This window comes from Anarrhichthys ocellatus, unplaced genomic scaffold (assembly GCF_004355925.1).
Source record: "Anarrhichthys ocellatus isolate YVR2014 unplaced genomic scaffold, GSC_Weel_1.0 scaffold101, whole genome shotgun sequence".
NCBI lineage: Eukaryota > Metazoa > Chordata > Actinopteri > Perciformes > Anarhichadidae > Anarrhichthys > Anarrhichthys ocellatus.
The window spans coordinates 43,168-58,722 of NW_022280131.1; the positions used below are offsets into that span (position 1 = coordinate 43,168).

Genomic DNA, 15,555 nt, shown 5'->3' on the forward strand with positions numbered 1-15,555 from the left:
ATTTTACTTTATTGACTCTTTATAAGATATATGGACATGACCTTATTCATTTTACTTTATTGAGTCATTATAAGATATATGGACATATATGGACTGATACTGATTACATTACTGAGTACGGATTACATTCTAATGCAGGGGATGGGTTTAAATGTGCATAAATTGGAGCTGAACTGTGGTTTGGTCCAGGGTGAGGTCGCTATGGGTGTGCGTCCTGCCTTGCCAATTAGAGGCGTGCACATCATTCTAGGGAACGACCTGGCTGGTAGTCGCTTGTGGGCTGGCAGTCCACCACCTCCGGTGCTAACATTTCCTCCCTCTGTTGCAGTGATACCTGAAGAGAGTGTGCAGTGTTTCTCTGATGTTCCTTGTGTGGAGACAAAGGCTAAGTACCATGTGGAGTTGGACCCTGAGTCCACACTTGAGCGGTATCCTCTGTGGCTGTCACTGACTATCTCCTGTCTGTTTATTGCAGTGACCTGGTGGGAGAGCAGAGAGCTGATCCCTCTCTGAGCCAGCAGATGGAGAGAGTTCTAACCATTGATGATGGGAAGAGTGTCACAAAGGGTTACGTGCTTGCAGTGGTGGTGTATCAGAGTGAGGGGCATCTGGCCTCATGCCCTTTGCGGTTCATTACTATCTCCGGAGTTCCAGAGGGAATTCAGAGTGGTTAGAATTGTGGATTGTCATTATATTTGTTTGGTTCCTTTGGGCAACTTCATATTGGCACGCTTTTGAAAAATCTTACCGTTTTCTGTGCAGTTCCTGGGGGGGGGGGGGGGGGGGTGACGACCCTCCTCCTTCCATACACTAGGTGTCCCTGTTGCTTGTGGTTGTCTGCAGGTGCTGATTGGAGTGTCATCAGCTGGATGAGCCACACCTGAGTTAGTGTGGATTTGCAAATCAATACCTTCTTCTTTTGGTAGCTTCGCTCTTTTGGAGAGGATATCCTTTCTGCCACCGGCTTGACACAGTTCTTTTGGGTTTATATTCTGTATATTCTGCTATACACACACCTATACATGCACTTCAGGACTGACAACTGATACCTACCCTTTGTATTGTTTAATTTATGTTTGTGGGAAATAAAAATGCTTTTCTAAGCAGCCAACTAGCTTGTCTCTCTGTTTTGTTGCAGTCTCTGAGTCGGACTGTGACACTATCTATATTTGAAAATGGCCAGTCTTCGAATTTTTACACACAAAAGTCTGACAGTTGTTCTGTCCACTTTGATCACAAGACAACTAGTGACAAGATTGCCAAACGTTTTTTTTTGTTTACGTTAGGTCAGATTTTCACAACACGATTACCGTGGACAGAAGAATTTAGGATATTATTGGAATATCTAAAAAATATAATAATCAGTCAAATTAATCTACAACTTTGTTTATTGTGTGCTTTTTTTCTCTTTTTTGTTTGTATGGAGATGGACAGAGTCTGTAACCATAACTGTATAAAATATATATCGAATGATTTACAAGAGGCGTTGGATTATTTACATGATGTTGTATTAGTATTTCATTTTTTAATATCACGGTTATCGTCAACACCGGTATATTGCGACACTCCTCATTCATGTACAGATAACCCTAGATAGTTGACTTTTTACTCATTCCATCCATGGAGCCTGTTTTACCAATCTCACAGTTGAATCGTCGCAGTGTTGGAAAAATGTGGTTATGAAACAAAGGATTATTCCATTCGGACTATATGGGGGTGATGGATGTGTGATTTCACATTGAATTGCTTGGTTTCTTTCTACCAAAAATCATTATACATAGCCTATTCTGGTGTAGATATCAGTTTATTAATAATACTGTTCATATGAATTTGAAAATAACCAATCAATCTCCTTAGTGTGCATGAATAAATCACCATGTAGACTAAATTGCACTATCCGTCGGAGCTGCATCTTGAGAATAGCCTCAGAAAGGCTGAATAACAACAACATAAGGCTGCTGTTACAAAATGAGAGAACCCGCACTGGCTCTCTGGCCCACAATGGATCCAGTTCAAAGTCCTTCTCCTCACTCACAGAGCCCTCCATAACCAGGCTCCCTCCTAGCGCACCGACCTGATCCACTACCACAGTGTTGTTCCTCTGATACCTCCTGTCTCCACCACTCAGGACCAAACACCAGACCTGTAGCGACGGAGCCTTCGATCATTTGAACTAGTGTAACATGTCTTTGAGTCCCTCAGCTTTAAAATGTATTATTCTTAGGGCCCAAGCACCAACAACGGCAGGTCGCGAAGGCCCTATTGAAATTGCTCGGTTATTATTATGATTTTCATTTTTGTAAATTGGATGCATTTTTGGGATGCTTGCCATGCTCAAAAAACTTGTCAATCGTGGTGAAAATAGATATCTGGCATGGATTTTTTCCTTGGACAAGACAAAATGTCTCTCTAGCACCCAGTTTTCAAAATAAAAGACCCCACCTTTAACTTTCCAGTAGCTGTATGGAATTCGGTAGGTATATAACATGGAGGTAGGTATATACGTGGAGACGTACAAAAAAGCCTTTTGAATACCGTTAACCAAACAGGAAGTCGACTCATTGATTATAAGGTGATTTGGGGTCATTTTGGCCTTTTACATGTGGTGTACTTTAACAAATTCCTACAGATTTTATTATTATTAATAGATTAATGAATTAGAGCACTCATATAAGAAGGCTAAATATATTTTTGAAGGAGAAGCGGAGAGAAAGCTGTTTGCAGCTTATCTCTATCTCTCTTGTCGTCTGTGGACTGCTGCAATGGGGGGGTGGGGGGGGGGGATGGAACTCTGGAGAATTCTATTTATCAAATCACAAAGGCTGAGAAACCGTGTGTGTAGGTCCGTTTTAGTACCCGAACAGCGTCACGCCCTACTTCCACACCCACACACACACTACTACATCCACCTAAAAGCGCAGTTCATTATTCTGTATCATGTAAATGGTGTATCACATATTCTAATTTTCTATGCATACATATAGCTTACAGGGGGGGGGGGGTCAACGAGCAAAAGAAAAAGACATAATTCAACAATCAGTTGACGTTAGACATGACCAATCAGATTTGACTGGATATTCTTAGTCTGGGAAACCCCTGAATTCTATTAACTGTTATTGGTAGTGACAATAGGGATACAGACAGGAACCTTGGGGAGAGAGAGGGGAATGACAGTCAGACAGAAACTGGATGTTGTCTGTGTCTTAAGTTTAAGGTCGCCTGGAAGCTCCTCAGAATTAATTCTACCACCATCGTGTGTTTCTTGTACACACAAAATATCATAATCTAATTGAGATTATGCAGATTGGGCGATATTGACTGAGCCCATTTAAGCTCCTCAGAGGGCAAACCTTTCCATTATTTCTTCCCTCGTTGTGACACCTTCAGAACAAAACCATCAGTATGTTCACCTCGTCCACTGCGGCGGAACACTCAGCCACATACTACTGTCAATCTCGTTTTTTGACTGTGGCTCAACTCTCAGTCTTTGTAGTTATACGTGTAAACATATGTTGGATGGCTGAATGAGTCAGCGGAGACAGGGTGCACCACTCTCTGAAATGTGGATATTTCAGCTCCTAATGGCAATTAGCAGGGCTTCAGACTGTTTGTGCTTTCGAGATTTCTACTTGATGTGTATAATTCAAGCATGATTGTAAACGTGTGTGTGTCTGTGTGTGTCTTCCTCCAGGTGCGTGCCAGTGCCATAGCCCAGGATGCGGACCAAAACTATGACTATGCCAGTAACAGCGCTGTGCTGCATCTAGAGCCAGGAGACGAGATCTACATTAAACTAGACGGAGGCAAAGCTCATGGAGGCAACAACAACAAGTACAGCACCTTCTCTGGATTCATCATCTACGCTGACTAGACAACAACACCATCATACCCTGAGCTGTTACAGGCCTTCTCGCCCAGTCCTTTTACAAATCTTCCCCCTTGATGCTCAGACTTTACTCTTTTCAACATGTGTGGATAAAACAATATTAATCAGCCTTCATAACCTGCACAATATTTTATTTTCTACATTCTGCCAATGTCACTGTACGGAGCGAAAGTTACTTGGACAGTAACATCAATGAAATGGTCGAATTGTCAAAGTGATGAATCAAACCCGATCCTCTCTTTATACCATGACATCACACTTAAAGTTGCAACTGATGTCTTTGTGTTGATGTAGTGATGGTGGTAAAGCGGCGAGCGAGGAGTTTGTTTGTGCATGTGTTGGGGTGTGGGCAGACATTCACTAAACATCAGTAACCTGTAGCCTACATGTAACCGCCTGCTGCTATTTGAGTTAATGGTCAAAGATGGATGTTAATAGATACAACTTTAAAAGGGATGACTTTCACTGAAAGAGGTGATTCATTTGGTGGGCCCTCACTCTTAAATCTGATTGGGCAAGAAGAAGAAGTCAAGAAGAAAGTAGAAAAAAAGGAAATCAGATAGAAAAGCAGCAGCTAGTGGGTTGTTCTAAAAACTGACTGGGATGATTTTGTGCAATACCTACTATAATAAACTATATTCATGGTAATAATGATTAAGAAAGCCCTCAGTCAGTGTGTGTGGTTTCTTTCTTTCTTCATTGATATAATGCTGTGGAGATAGCAAGGAGAAGCTGGTTCCACTTGAAGGGCATTATGATACACTGGCAGCAGATTATAATGACCTCTTTATAGAATAGAGTCTTTAACAAAATTATTATTTTTGATTACATGTTATCAAATTACACATTTAACACATTTTTGTTTATATGTTCATGTTCTAATTTTATTATTAATCATCTAATGTAGTGATTCCTCACCATAGGTTTGTTGCCCAAATTTTACTTAAGCGTCATTCAAATGCTTTCATTAATGTTTATGCATATAGAAGTCCTTTCCTTAGGCCTAATTTACAAAATAGCAAAGAAAACTTTACAGAGGGAGAAAGTTTGGCAAAAATAAATCTGAAAACATGATTTTAACGTAGGCCCCTGATGTCTGCTGGGAGGCAAGATGGAAGTGAGGGCGGCCATGTTGAACCTCAGACAACTGCTGTTGCGAGAACTGAGTCAAAAGTAAGGGTCTATCCTAAAACTTGGAGCCATTCTTTTCTATTAGCGGGTCCCTGTTTTCTTATCTTGTGCATGAGCGTGAGGAAGCACAGACCTGCATGTGCACATGCATACGCGTAATGCGGTACACATTCCTGCCAAGGGATCCACACTATTCCACTGATCTACAGGTAGAGGGAACTCCCCCAACATATGCTGCAATGCTTCAGCAAAGGCAGATAACTAGAAGGCTATATGCTCGTAAACATTGACGTAAACAATGTCACATTTCAAATACTTGGTTTGCAAGTATTTTATGTGAGATGGAGATTTGCACTCAACACATCTGTTAGCCCTTATGGAGACACACATTTGGTGAGTAACACTGAATGAAACACATTGTCTGGCAGGTAGTGTGCCCCATGTTGGAAAAATGCACTACAATCCACCAAGGCAGTAGCTTCTAAGGGTGTGGACAAGTACATTATTCTGACATGCAGGGATAATGCCATGGATTTTTTGCAGTAATATTTGCCTCCTGCCCTTCAGTACCCAGCCAGTAACCCAAATGACACAATGTACCACAGACGCAGATCTCAAAATACTTTTTTATGTCTACATGAACTGGTGCATGTAACTTTTAAAATGACATGCACCAAAAAGTAAACAAACATGTATCACATATAGCTCTATAAAGTAGCATCAGGACCTTTGATTTCCATTTTGGATAGATGTTCATTTTTGACAAAAGCTATCTCATGTTGTTCATGGAAACTTCAAACTAACTTTTATCCGGACCTCCTCTCATTGCATGCATAACCTCTTTTTAAACGCAACATGGCCGAATGATCCATTATGACCCTTGTTTTTGTGGTAGTAGCATTCTCTTTTATTCACTGACACTTTAGACCAACTTCATATTGATCTGGCCTCAGTCATATGCACAACCTCCAGTTTCTCCAAGAACATCATGCAATGTGCTTCTGAATTCTTTTTCTACTTTTGATTTTCAGCCAGACCATTAACGGTCACACAGCTTGACTTTTTATCTACAATGATAGATAGAAGTATGATGAGTATAAATGGCAGAAGAAAACCATTTAATTCAAGAAATGAATCAGACTAGACAACTTCTGGCCAGGTACACTCCTGATATATTCCAAATACAGATATAAATACATACTGTATTTCTGTGACATAAACAGACACAGGGTACAGAGATACACATACACCCCATAGTAATATGCAAATAAGACATCTATAAAGTTGTTACAAGGATGTAACATCCTCTTAATCCAGTTAGTGTTTCCAGTGCTTGAAGTCTTTGTACTAAACTAGACTAAATAACATGATGAAATTGATACATTTACATGCCACTGCAGCTAAAACAAGTCCTTCCCAAGATGTCAGACTGTTCCTCTTAAACCACATACTGCTGTACACTGAATTATGTTACTATCTTTAGCTTTAACTTTAACTGCTTCCTGAGATTCAGTGGTGAGTTATTTAAAACCAAATAGTTGTGCTGTTGACGGCACACAGCTCACAACCCTTTGAATTATTGTTAATGCTGATGAACTGATTACCAACTGTGGCTGTTGGTATTAAAAGTAGTAGTTAGACCCTTTGTTGCTGCATATCAAGGATATGTTGAATATGGACAGTTTTGCATTGGGTCAGAACAAGCGACCATTATCTAGAGTTTCGTGGTATAATAATGAATATAACAAGCAAGAAAGTCCACTTAGGACGGGTCAGAGGGGTGCTGGAGGGGTCAAACAAACGCAGGACTTTGATTCAGGAGGCCACTGTTTGTTTTCTGTGTGAAACCAAAAAAAAACCTTGATTTATGCTTGTTACGCAATGTTGTTGCTACATAACATTACGTAAGAATGGCAGCTAAAGGGGGTTGTTGTTTATTTATGCTAGTTTCATTGTTACGTTACATTGTTACGTTACATTGTTACGTTGCATTGTTACGTTGCATTGTTACGTTGCATTGTTACGCAACAAGCATATCGTTACGTGGGAAAGATTGGACCAGAAGTGTTGACATTCCACGTATCCCGTGGTTTGCAAAAACGTACAATGCAAACTTCAAACTGAGTTTCCACATTTAGGAGCAACCACCGTGCCTGAGTGTCTCCAATAAGTCTATTATTCATCTAATGTGGTAGTCATTTTGAGGATGTTTATTCAAGTTGTTTTCTCGATTGCACTAGTGCGTGCTTGACCTACTGAGCCTGACCAAACTTGCAATGTGAACTGAAAGCACTATGCAGAAGGCAAGGCAAGGCAAGTTTATTTGTATAGCACATTTCAACAACAAGGTAATTCAAAGTGCTTCACATAAAACCATTAAAAGCATCAAAACATAAGGAAAAACAAAAGGAGATTTAAAAACAATTAAGAACATTCATTGAAACAATAAAAACAGTCATTAAAAAAACAGTGCAAGAAATAAAATACAGTAGTAAAATGCAGAAATGCAGGAAATTGATTAATATATTAATTGAATCTGGTTCAATTAAAGGCAGCAGCAAACAGAAAGAAGAAGAGAATAGCAATGTATCAATTAGGGATGCACCGATAACTATACCAGTATTGGGTATCGGGTCTGTAAGCATGTACATGTACTCATACTCGTCAAACTACTTTAAAGCCTAAAAAGCTAATAATAATTTGATGCACAAACAGGTTCAATTCCATAATTGATGCACAAACAAGTTGAATTCATCGATTATTGCCAACTGCATTGTCTGCGCAAAACAGGCAGTCGCCAGTAAGTCTCCACTGCATCCATTAGTTTAACTCTGTGGTTGTCAGCTGTGTGCCTGTCTGGTATACTCTTGTCAGGGTTTCTGCAAGTGTGTTGCAAGCCCAGCGTAACATTAGTGTGTGTTATGATTAGTATGAAGTCAGCAGTAAAATTACAGCTGGGAATATAGTAGTTCAGTGTGTATACAGTTTATTTGTCATCGAGGAAATGCTTCAACTCCTCAATATCCGTGAGGAGACCCAAGTTGTTGTGTATTACTTGTCAGCCATCTGATGATTACAGCGAAGGGCCCCAAAGTTAGCAATAATTCTGGCTCAGGCTCACTTAAGGTGGGCTGACCTTTTAGGTCAGAGGTCACTAACAGGCGGACGGCGGTCCGGACTCAGACGCCATTGTATCTGGACCCTTAACCTAAAACTGATAATTAAGAATTATAACATTTTGACAGAGCGCTTCTATTTTAAGCGGCGTAGCTTAACGGTACTCGTTCAGCGGTCCAGGAAACACACCGACCAATTACATGTGTTGTAAATCACATCACGTGATGCTGCTCAGCCAATCACATTATGTGAATTATGATGAACTTCCTGACTCGAGTGAGATTTACACACACGAAAGAGGGACGAGGAAAGAGAACGAAGCGTAGGTGAATTACGTGACTCGGAAGTTATTTCACATGACGTTCTCAAAAAAGAGAAAAGTAGTCAGAGAGACCAGAGAGACCAGAGTCTTTAGCCAAGAATGAACAGACTCTTATCTTAATTCTTCCCACAGGCAGTTTAAAACCAGTATGTCTCATATGTTTTGAGACTGTGACGATAATTAAAAGCGGTAATCTGAAGCGCCGCTACGAAACAAAGCATAACTCTTTTTAGCAAACGTACCCACTGACATCAGAAATGAAGTCACATATAATAAACAATCTAAGAGCCCAATATGATCAGAATCATAACACATTAATTCTCTGTCCAACAATGATGTTAACAGAGAGGAATAGAGCTGAAACAAGTAGTTTCAATAACCACAGATAAAGTCCCTGAACACAATGTTCTCTTATTAGAAGATGAGAAAAATATAATACCTTTGTTTTCATGGTTGTCTTCACTTCACACCTGAATGAACTGAATTTAAAGCTGCAGGACAATTCAGTAAAATTATTTTTTCAAAAATGAAGTACTTTTTTATAGATGCAAATTTTTCAAAAGCTTTCTGTTATGTGTTTTGTTATTTAATGTATCCCTTATTTCTATTTGAAGCGAGAGACGAACATTTACTTATTATTAGAGTATGTATTATTTATAATTCATCCAGTTCAATTTGAAAACTGATGATAAATATTGAGATATTATTCAATAGATCGTCGTGTATTTCATTTGACAGTCAGTTGTCGTCTACATACAGACGTTAATACAACTGTTGGCTAATTCAATATATATGGGACTAAATTAATTTGACATTACTGTGATGTTCCGGACATTTGCATGAGGAAATTCTCTCTAAATGGACCTCGTTGAATTTAAATTGAATACCCCTGCTTTAGGTGGACCAGCACTATTCTCCTTCGACTGACAAGAGTTTATTATAAGTATTTATTTGAACTGTTTTTACTGATTACATTGTTAAACAGTTAATGATTAACATTGAAAACGAGGAACAATAATATATTTATATTTTTTCAAAATGATTGTTAGAACTGTAATGTTATCTTAAGTACTCATTGGCAAGCACTCAAATGTTATGAATAAAAGTGGTATCGGTGCATCCCTAGTATCAATGTACAGTGTCATGTATAGTGTCATGTAAAGATTGAAAATACATATTACTTTGGAATCATGTGTAAATACTGTAGTGATAAAAACTTTTCTTATTTTTTCTTCCTATCCCATGTACAGAATGCTAGAAGAGCATAGAGGAATAAATACTTTATTAATCATCTCATTAACTCAGTAATCACTGATTGTCTTGAAGTTATAGCCTCGCAGTGTAATGGTGTGAATACATATATAGTGTCAGGAGTGTGCAATACTATAAATGTTACACTCTTCTTCTGTCTTACAACAGTCACCAGTTTGTTACCTCAACAATGTCTACATTAAATGGCAGAAGTAACATTGTGCCTGTGTAGTGACTGTTTGATTTGTTTCTTGTTCAAACATCCTCAGGAAGAGGACTTTTGACAGTGAGTCTCCACATTACAAATGCGCTTCTTATTCACCAAGGAAAATGAATGTAATGCTATTACAGATATGTACTATGTACAAGCTACTTACTCTTATTTCTAAGAGTATGGAACCCATTGTTCAATCTTAAATAGATTAAAGACATTATTCAATAGATATATGAATAAACTGTTTAAAATATATAAACTCAACTCAATATTATGAAATATTATTTCATCATTCAATTTCCTAAAGGGATTTTATTTGATATCATTTCAAAATGCCCTTTTTAAAAAGTCTCTTTTTTCTTCACTATGTCAAGAAATTTCATGTCAAGTTATGTTTCATAATGCCACTTTTCATAATGCCACATTTTATTTCATAGTGCCACTTTTCAAGACAATGGTGTTAGTGGGGTTTAAATCAATTTAACAGCACATTTATGTCACTACTAACTAATTGTTCTTAGTATATAGTATAGTATATTGGTATGAGTATTTGCACACAGCACAACACCTGCCCTTATAGTTAAGGGGGCGTTTCCTATGCTAATAATAATTAGCCATACCTTCAATTCATGATCAAATGGGATTTATCATTCAGCACACTTGGTCTTCGTAGGGAGTAGGTCGTCTTCAACGGAGTCCACCATCTTGCACCACCCTATTTCTACAGCAGCCCAGAATGGACAAACCAAACGCTGGCTCTAACGAGCCTTTCGTGTTTTTCCGATATCTGAAGGTTGGGATGAGTCGGTGTTAAACGGCCCCGGTGCTGAATTAAATACTCTCTATACTACGTCAGTTGCCCTGATCGTCTAATAATGATGCGAGTGGGTTTACATTGGAGCTAGTTAAAAGCCATATCATCTGCCCAGAGATTTTTTGCCTTTTACATTTCTCCTGATGCAAATTCAATAAATACTATTAGTACAGACTGGCTGGACAATGAAATGTGAGGGCTGGTTTTGACTCTTGTGATGGAGTGCAAAGTAATTTGCTAAAAGGCCTTACAGAAGATCAGTGTTTAACTTGTAGTCTGTAGCTTAACTTACCCATACAGGCTAAAAGAGTGTGACACCCTCAGAGTTCCATATTATTTTCAGATCTACTATCGATCAAGATTAGGATGTTGTTCCTTAGGTGTTGCAAATGAAGAAAAGTAAAATCAGTTCATTCAGGAGCTAGGAAAAAGAACAACTAGACAACTTGCCGGAACAGCTACACAGCATTTGTAAGTGGAACTGTAAATGAACAAAGTGCAACCAGTGGTGAAGGGCACTGAAGGAGACTGCTGAAGACAATGTTCACACCTCTAGTAGTGCTCCAGATGGAGGCTGGGGCCCAGCTGACAGCAATTTAGCACATGGGCCTGCTTAGAGTCCAACAACTCATTGTGCTGAAAATGCAGCCCATCCCCCTCCAACATCCGTCATCCCCCAGAACACAGGTTTATAATGGCAGAGCTGCTGTGAAACCCACCAACACACACCGTTTAACATACTCAATATACAGTTCTTACAAAGTAAATAAATTCAACACACACACTTATCTGACCAAAAACAACTCTCTTTTTTAAAAATCAAATGATATCTGTAATGGTAATTTAAAAATGCTACAGAGAACATGCAAACAAAATAATTTCCTTGCTTCCTTTTAGTTTCTTCTGTAAAGGCACACTCTTACCCTCTCAAACGAGAGCTCAACCAGGGTTGATCTACGGTGTAGCCCAACAATTTGTGCGGGAATGTTTTCAGCTACATTGGACTCCATGTTGTAAAAATCATTGTTCTTTGGTGGTAAACGACTGACAATTTGAGCAACCTGGAAATGTGTCGAGACTTTGAGGTGCGGGAGCTCCTGTCCGTCTGTTGTGATGAAGAAATTAAGGGGCAGATGACCAGGACATTGATGGACGACATCCTGTATGGAAACTCTGACCCATGCGTATGACCATTTTGGAGACGCAGAAATAATAAAAGATATAAACCAACTAAAACCTCAAATCAAATTTTGCTTAATATTTCATCAGCGCTGTTGGCTCTCCTCAGCGCAGAAGAGGGCTGGACTATCGACACTCATGGTCATCTGTGGAGCAGCTGATTAAATTTGATCATCTGTACAATAACGTCAAATAGTGTTAAAGAACTGCAGAACAGATTAGTTTTCTATAAACTTCTAATAATGTGCATATATCACCAAGTACGATTATAGTTTTCATTAAGTATTTGTGAGTAAAATCGGCTTTATTGATTCATTTATGGTTTATTCCATGGTGACAGATTCAGCATACTGTACACAGCAGTGGTGGGCCGTCAGGGCTTGCAGGGCCTTCTCTGCTGGCCTAAACAGAAACACAAAGTTAAAGCTATTTTATAATTTAATATTTTTTCTTCAATACACTACATGTACTATAATTTATATAAATATATTTCCCATTATCTTATTTTCTCATTGCACAGGTACTGTCTTCCTCAGTTGCTCTGCTTCCAGTGCAGCTTGTTTTAAGTAGAGCTTTTATCCAATCAGATTTCACCTCTGTGTCTCTAGGTAAGAACAGAGGCCCATGGCCCGCTAGGTAGACTTTGCAGTTTAAGTGAATGGGGACGATATTGTTGATTGTCATAGTCTTCAACCAATCAGATCTTTAGTTTGGCATGTTAGGCGTATTCTTTGATGTGCCAGAGCCTTCTAGCGGGCCTACAACTACGTCAGCATTAACACGCAGCTCAGTTTTCAGGTGCAGCGTGCTGCAGTGAGGTGCTGTGATTGGTCAGTGGGCGAGCACGTGACTATTGGAAAACAAAACCTAAGCAGAGGCTTAGTCGGAGTAGTAAGAGTTCAAATTAAAAGATATGGAAGAAATTATGACATTTTTTGCATTTTGCTTGGTGTAGATTATTATTATTTTTACCTAGCTTTGTTTTTTTAACACTCAATGGCTGAAGGAGGAGAAACGGATTTGTGAGTTGGTATTTAACCGTGAGATTAAACTCTTTGTTAACAAAGAAAGGAGGATGGAGTTTGTCTTTAATTAAGTTAAATGTGTTTGTTTTTACATCTGCAGTAGCTTTAATATGCTTGTTTATATATTATTATTTGTACAACTTGTCTTTATGAAGATGGATTTGTGTTTGATTATGTGATAATAACTATTGTTACGTCCAATGTTGCACTGGGGACATATTTAGCTGGTGCCAGTGTTGCCAACTTGGCGACTTTCTCGCTAAATCTGGCGACTTTCCAAACCCTCATGGCGACTTTTTTTGTGAAAAGCTACTAGTGACAAATCAAGCAACTTTTTCTGGTGTTGTTGGAGACTTTTCTGGTGTTTTGACGTGAAAGCACGTACGGTTCTGCACTGTTGTGAACGAGCAGCGGGTGCAGTCCCAGCTGCAGTCAGATCAGAGAGGAGATGCACTCTCTGCATATTCATATATCTGCACTCTGCAGTTAGTGTATTTATATGTATTGAGCTTCATTTTTACACGAAACAAATAATAACCGTAGCTGTGTTTCAGCTGCAGGACAGCAGGTATAAAATGCACGGCCCGCCACTGGTACACAGACAAACTGTAAACTGCTATGTGATGACAGTATCAGAGCTCTCTGGAGCAGAGGAGTCACCATGGTGATGTCAACACCTTCTTCAGTCACCTCACCTAATCTTCACCACCTTCATATAAGGACTGTGTAAATTAGCAAAGTGTGGAAATAAAACCAGTGACAGCTCTCGTCATACTAAGAAAACATAAGTAAATAAATTGTGTTCACCTATCAAACTTGTGGATACCACTTATTGTCGTGATCATTTTAGAAGCAGTCAGTCTGACTGCTGTGAACATAAATACTACGGTGAGACTCGTGACGTTTATTTCTACACGATAGATAATCTGGCACTGTTAGGACTGAGTCAATGGAAGAATTGGGAGTGAACGAGTGTTCTTCCTCTCGGTACTCTCTGTGATTCACCGTAAAGACCCACTGATCAGCAGCTAATGTTTATGCATCAATATTCATAAGGTGCTTGGCAGTGAGCGTTTATGGCTGAATGTGGGCGTGTAGAGGGCGGGATGTGAAGCTGAACCAGCTGCACACATTTACAGGTTGATTTGGGATTTATACAAGGAAATAGCTCACTGGCAGGCCTAAGCAATGTTTTATAGATCTGAATATGTTTTGGCGTACGTGCATTTCCTCCTTTGAACATACGCAAACATTTAGTGAGGATCCTACGCACTGTTTTATAAATGAGACCCCTGGTCATTGCAATGAAAGAGGCCAGTGCACTGGCTCTTTTGTTCTTCACCTCCATGCCTTTCCTCTTTCTCCGGTAACAGCACAGTTTGAATTATTAACTTGTTTTTCACTTTCTCAAAATTTGTTTTTAATTCTCACATTGTCAACTTTTTAAAAGCACCGTTAGTCATTAGCTAATCATTTTACCTCATTCACGAAAAATGCACAGATTTGTTCTAAGCTTGCAGATAGAAACTATAACAAAACGTTTGTCTGCCATTTGCTTCAAAATGATTTGCTGGTAAAGATGCATGCGTACATGAACTGAACACCTTCAATTATTACCACTTGAATCGAAGGTTTCTTAGATTCTGTAGTTTCAGCTCAAACCATTTTTTTGCATCGCTCATAATAGAACATAGTATTTTTGTATTACTATCTCTGTCATTAGTGTTTCTACTGTTGATGAAGAGAGGATTGTTTTTCTTTTTACTGTTTTGTATTTGCTGATTTGCAAACGGCACTGAAGGGTAATAACTAGTGCTGGGCAAGTTAACACGTTAATTTCGCGTTAACACATTCATTAATTAACGCCGACAATTATTTTATCGCGCGTTAACGCATTTTTTTAATTTATTATAATTTTTTTTTTTTTTTTAATTGAAAGACAAGAGACATACATATACATAACAACAAGAGGATGACAAGAACAGTGGGATAAAAGCCAGCAAACATCCTATAGTTAGTTGTGTATGTGTGTGTGTGTGTGTGTGTGTGTGTGTTGTGTGTCCTTGAGCCTTTTGAGATGGGGGAAAACAAATTATAATAATAATAATTAAAAAACAACAAAAAAAAACAGGTAAGTATTTTAATTTATTATTATTGTAACATGTCTCATGTTTATCGTTTTGTATTGGAGATATGATGTCCCTTCAGGGTTGCCGTAGAGAAAAGGCGACTTCCGCTTCTGGTCGAGGGGGGGGGGAGGCAGAAATAAAGAGAGAAGCTGCACCAGCTGTTGCTCTCCCTGGAGACTACTGGACATCGCTGCGGTAAAGTCAGCAGACACTCAGATCTCTGTGGTCAACTCAGCAGACATTTACATGTTAGTGCACCTATATGCTGAAATTCACGGTAAACGCATTTAAGATTAACGTGAGACAACATCCGGTTTCTTCAGACGAACATCCGGTATTCAGAATAAGATGCCAACAAAGTATGAATTATATTCACATTAAGTATAAAACATACTACCTGCATCTAGTGAACCAAATGGTATTGCCCTTTTGTTCATATAGCAGTACTTTTAAAATAAAGGTGCGCAATACACTACTTTTGAATTCA

At 38.9% G+C, this 15,555-nt stretch overlaps 1 protein-coding gene across 1 annotated transcript in view; it reads left to right on the forward strand.

Annotated features, from left to right (window-relative positions):
• c1ql3a (complement component 1, q subcomponent-like 3a) overlaps positions 1 to 4,561 on the forward strand; it is a 12,831-nt gene extending 8,270 nt beyond the window's left edge. The window contains exon 2 of the mRNA XM_031875977.1: positions 3,692 to 4,561. Coding sequence (XP_031731837.1) covers positions 3,692 to 3,871 — 180 coding nt within the window. The 3' untranslated portion in view covers positions 3,872 to 4,561. The remainder of the gene's footprint in view (positions 1 to 3,691) is intronic.
• The last annotated feature ends 10,994 nt before the right edge of the window (positions 4,562 to 15,555 follow it).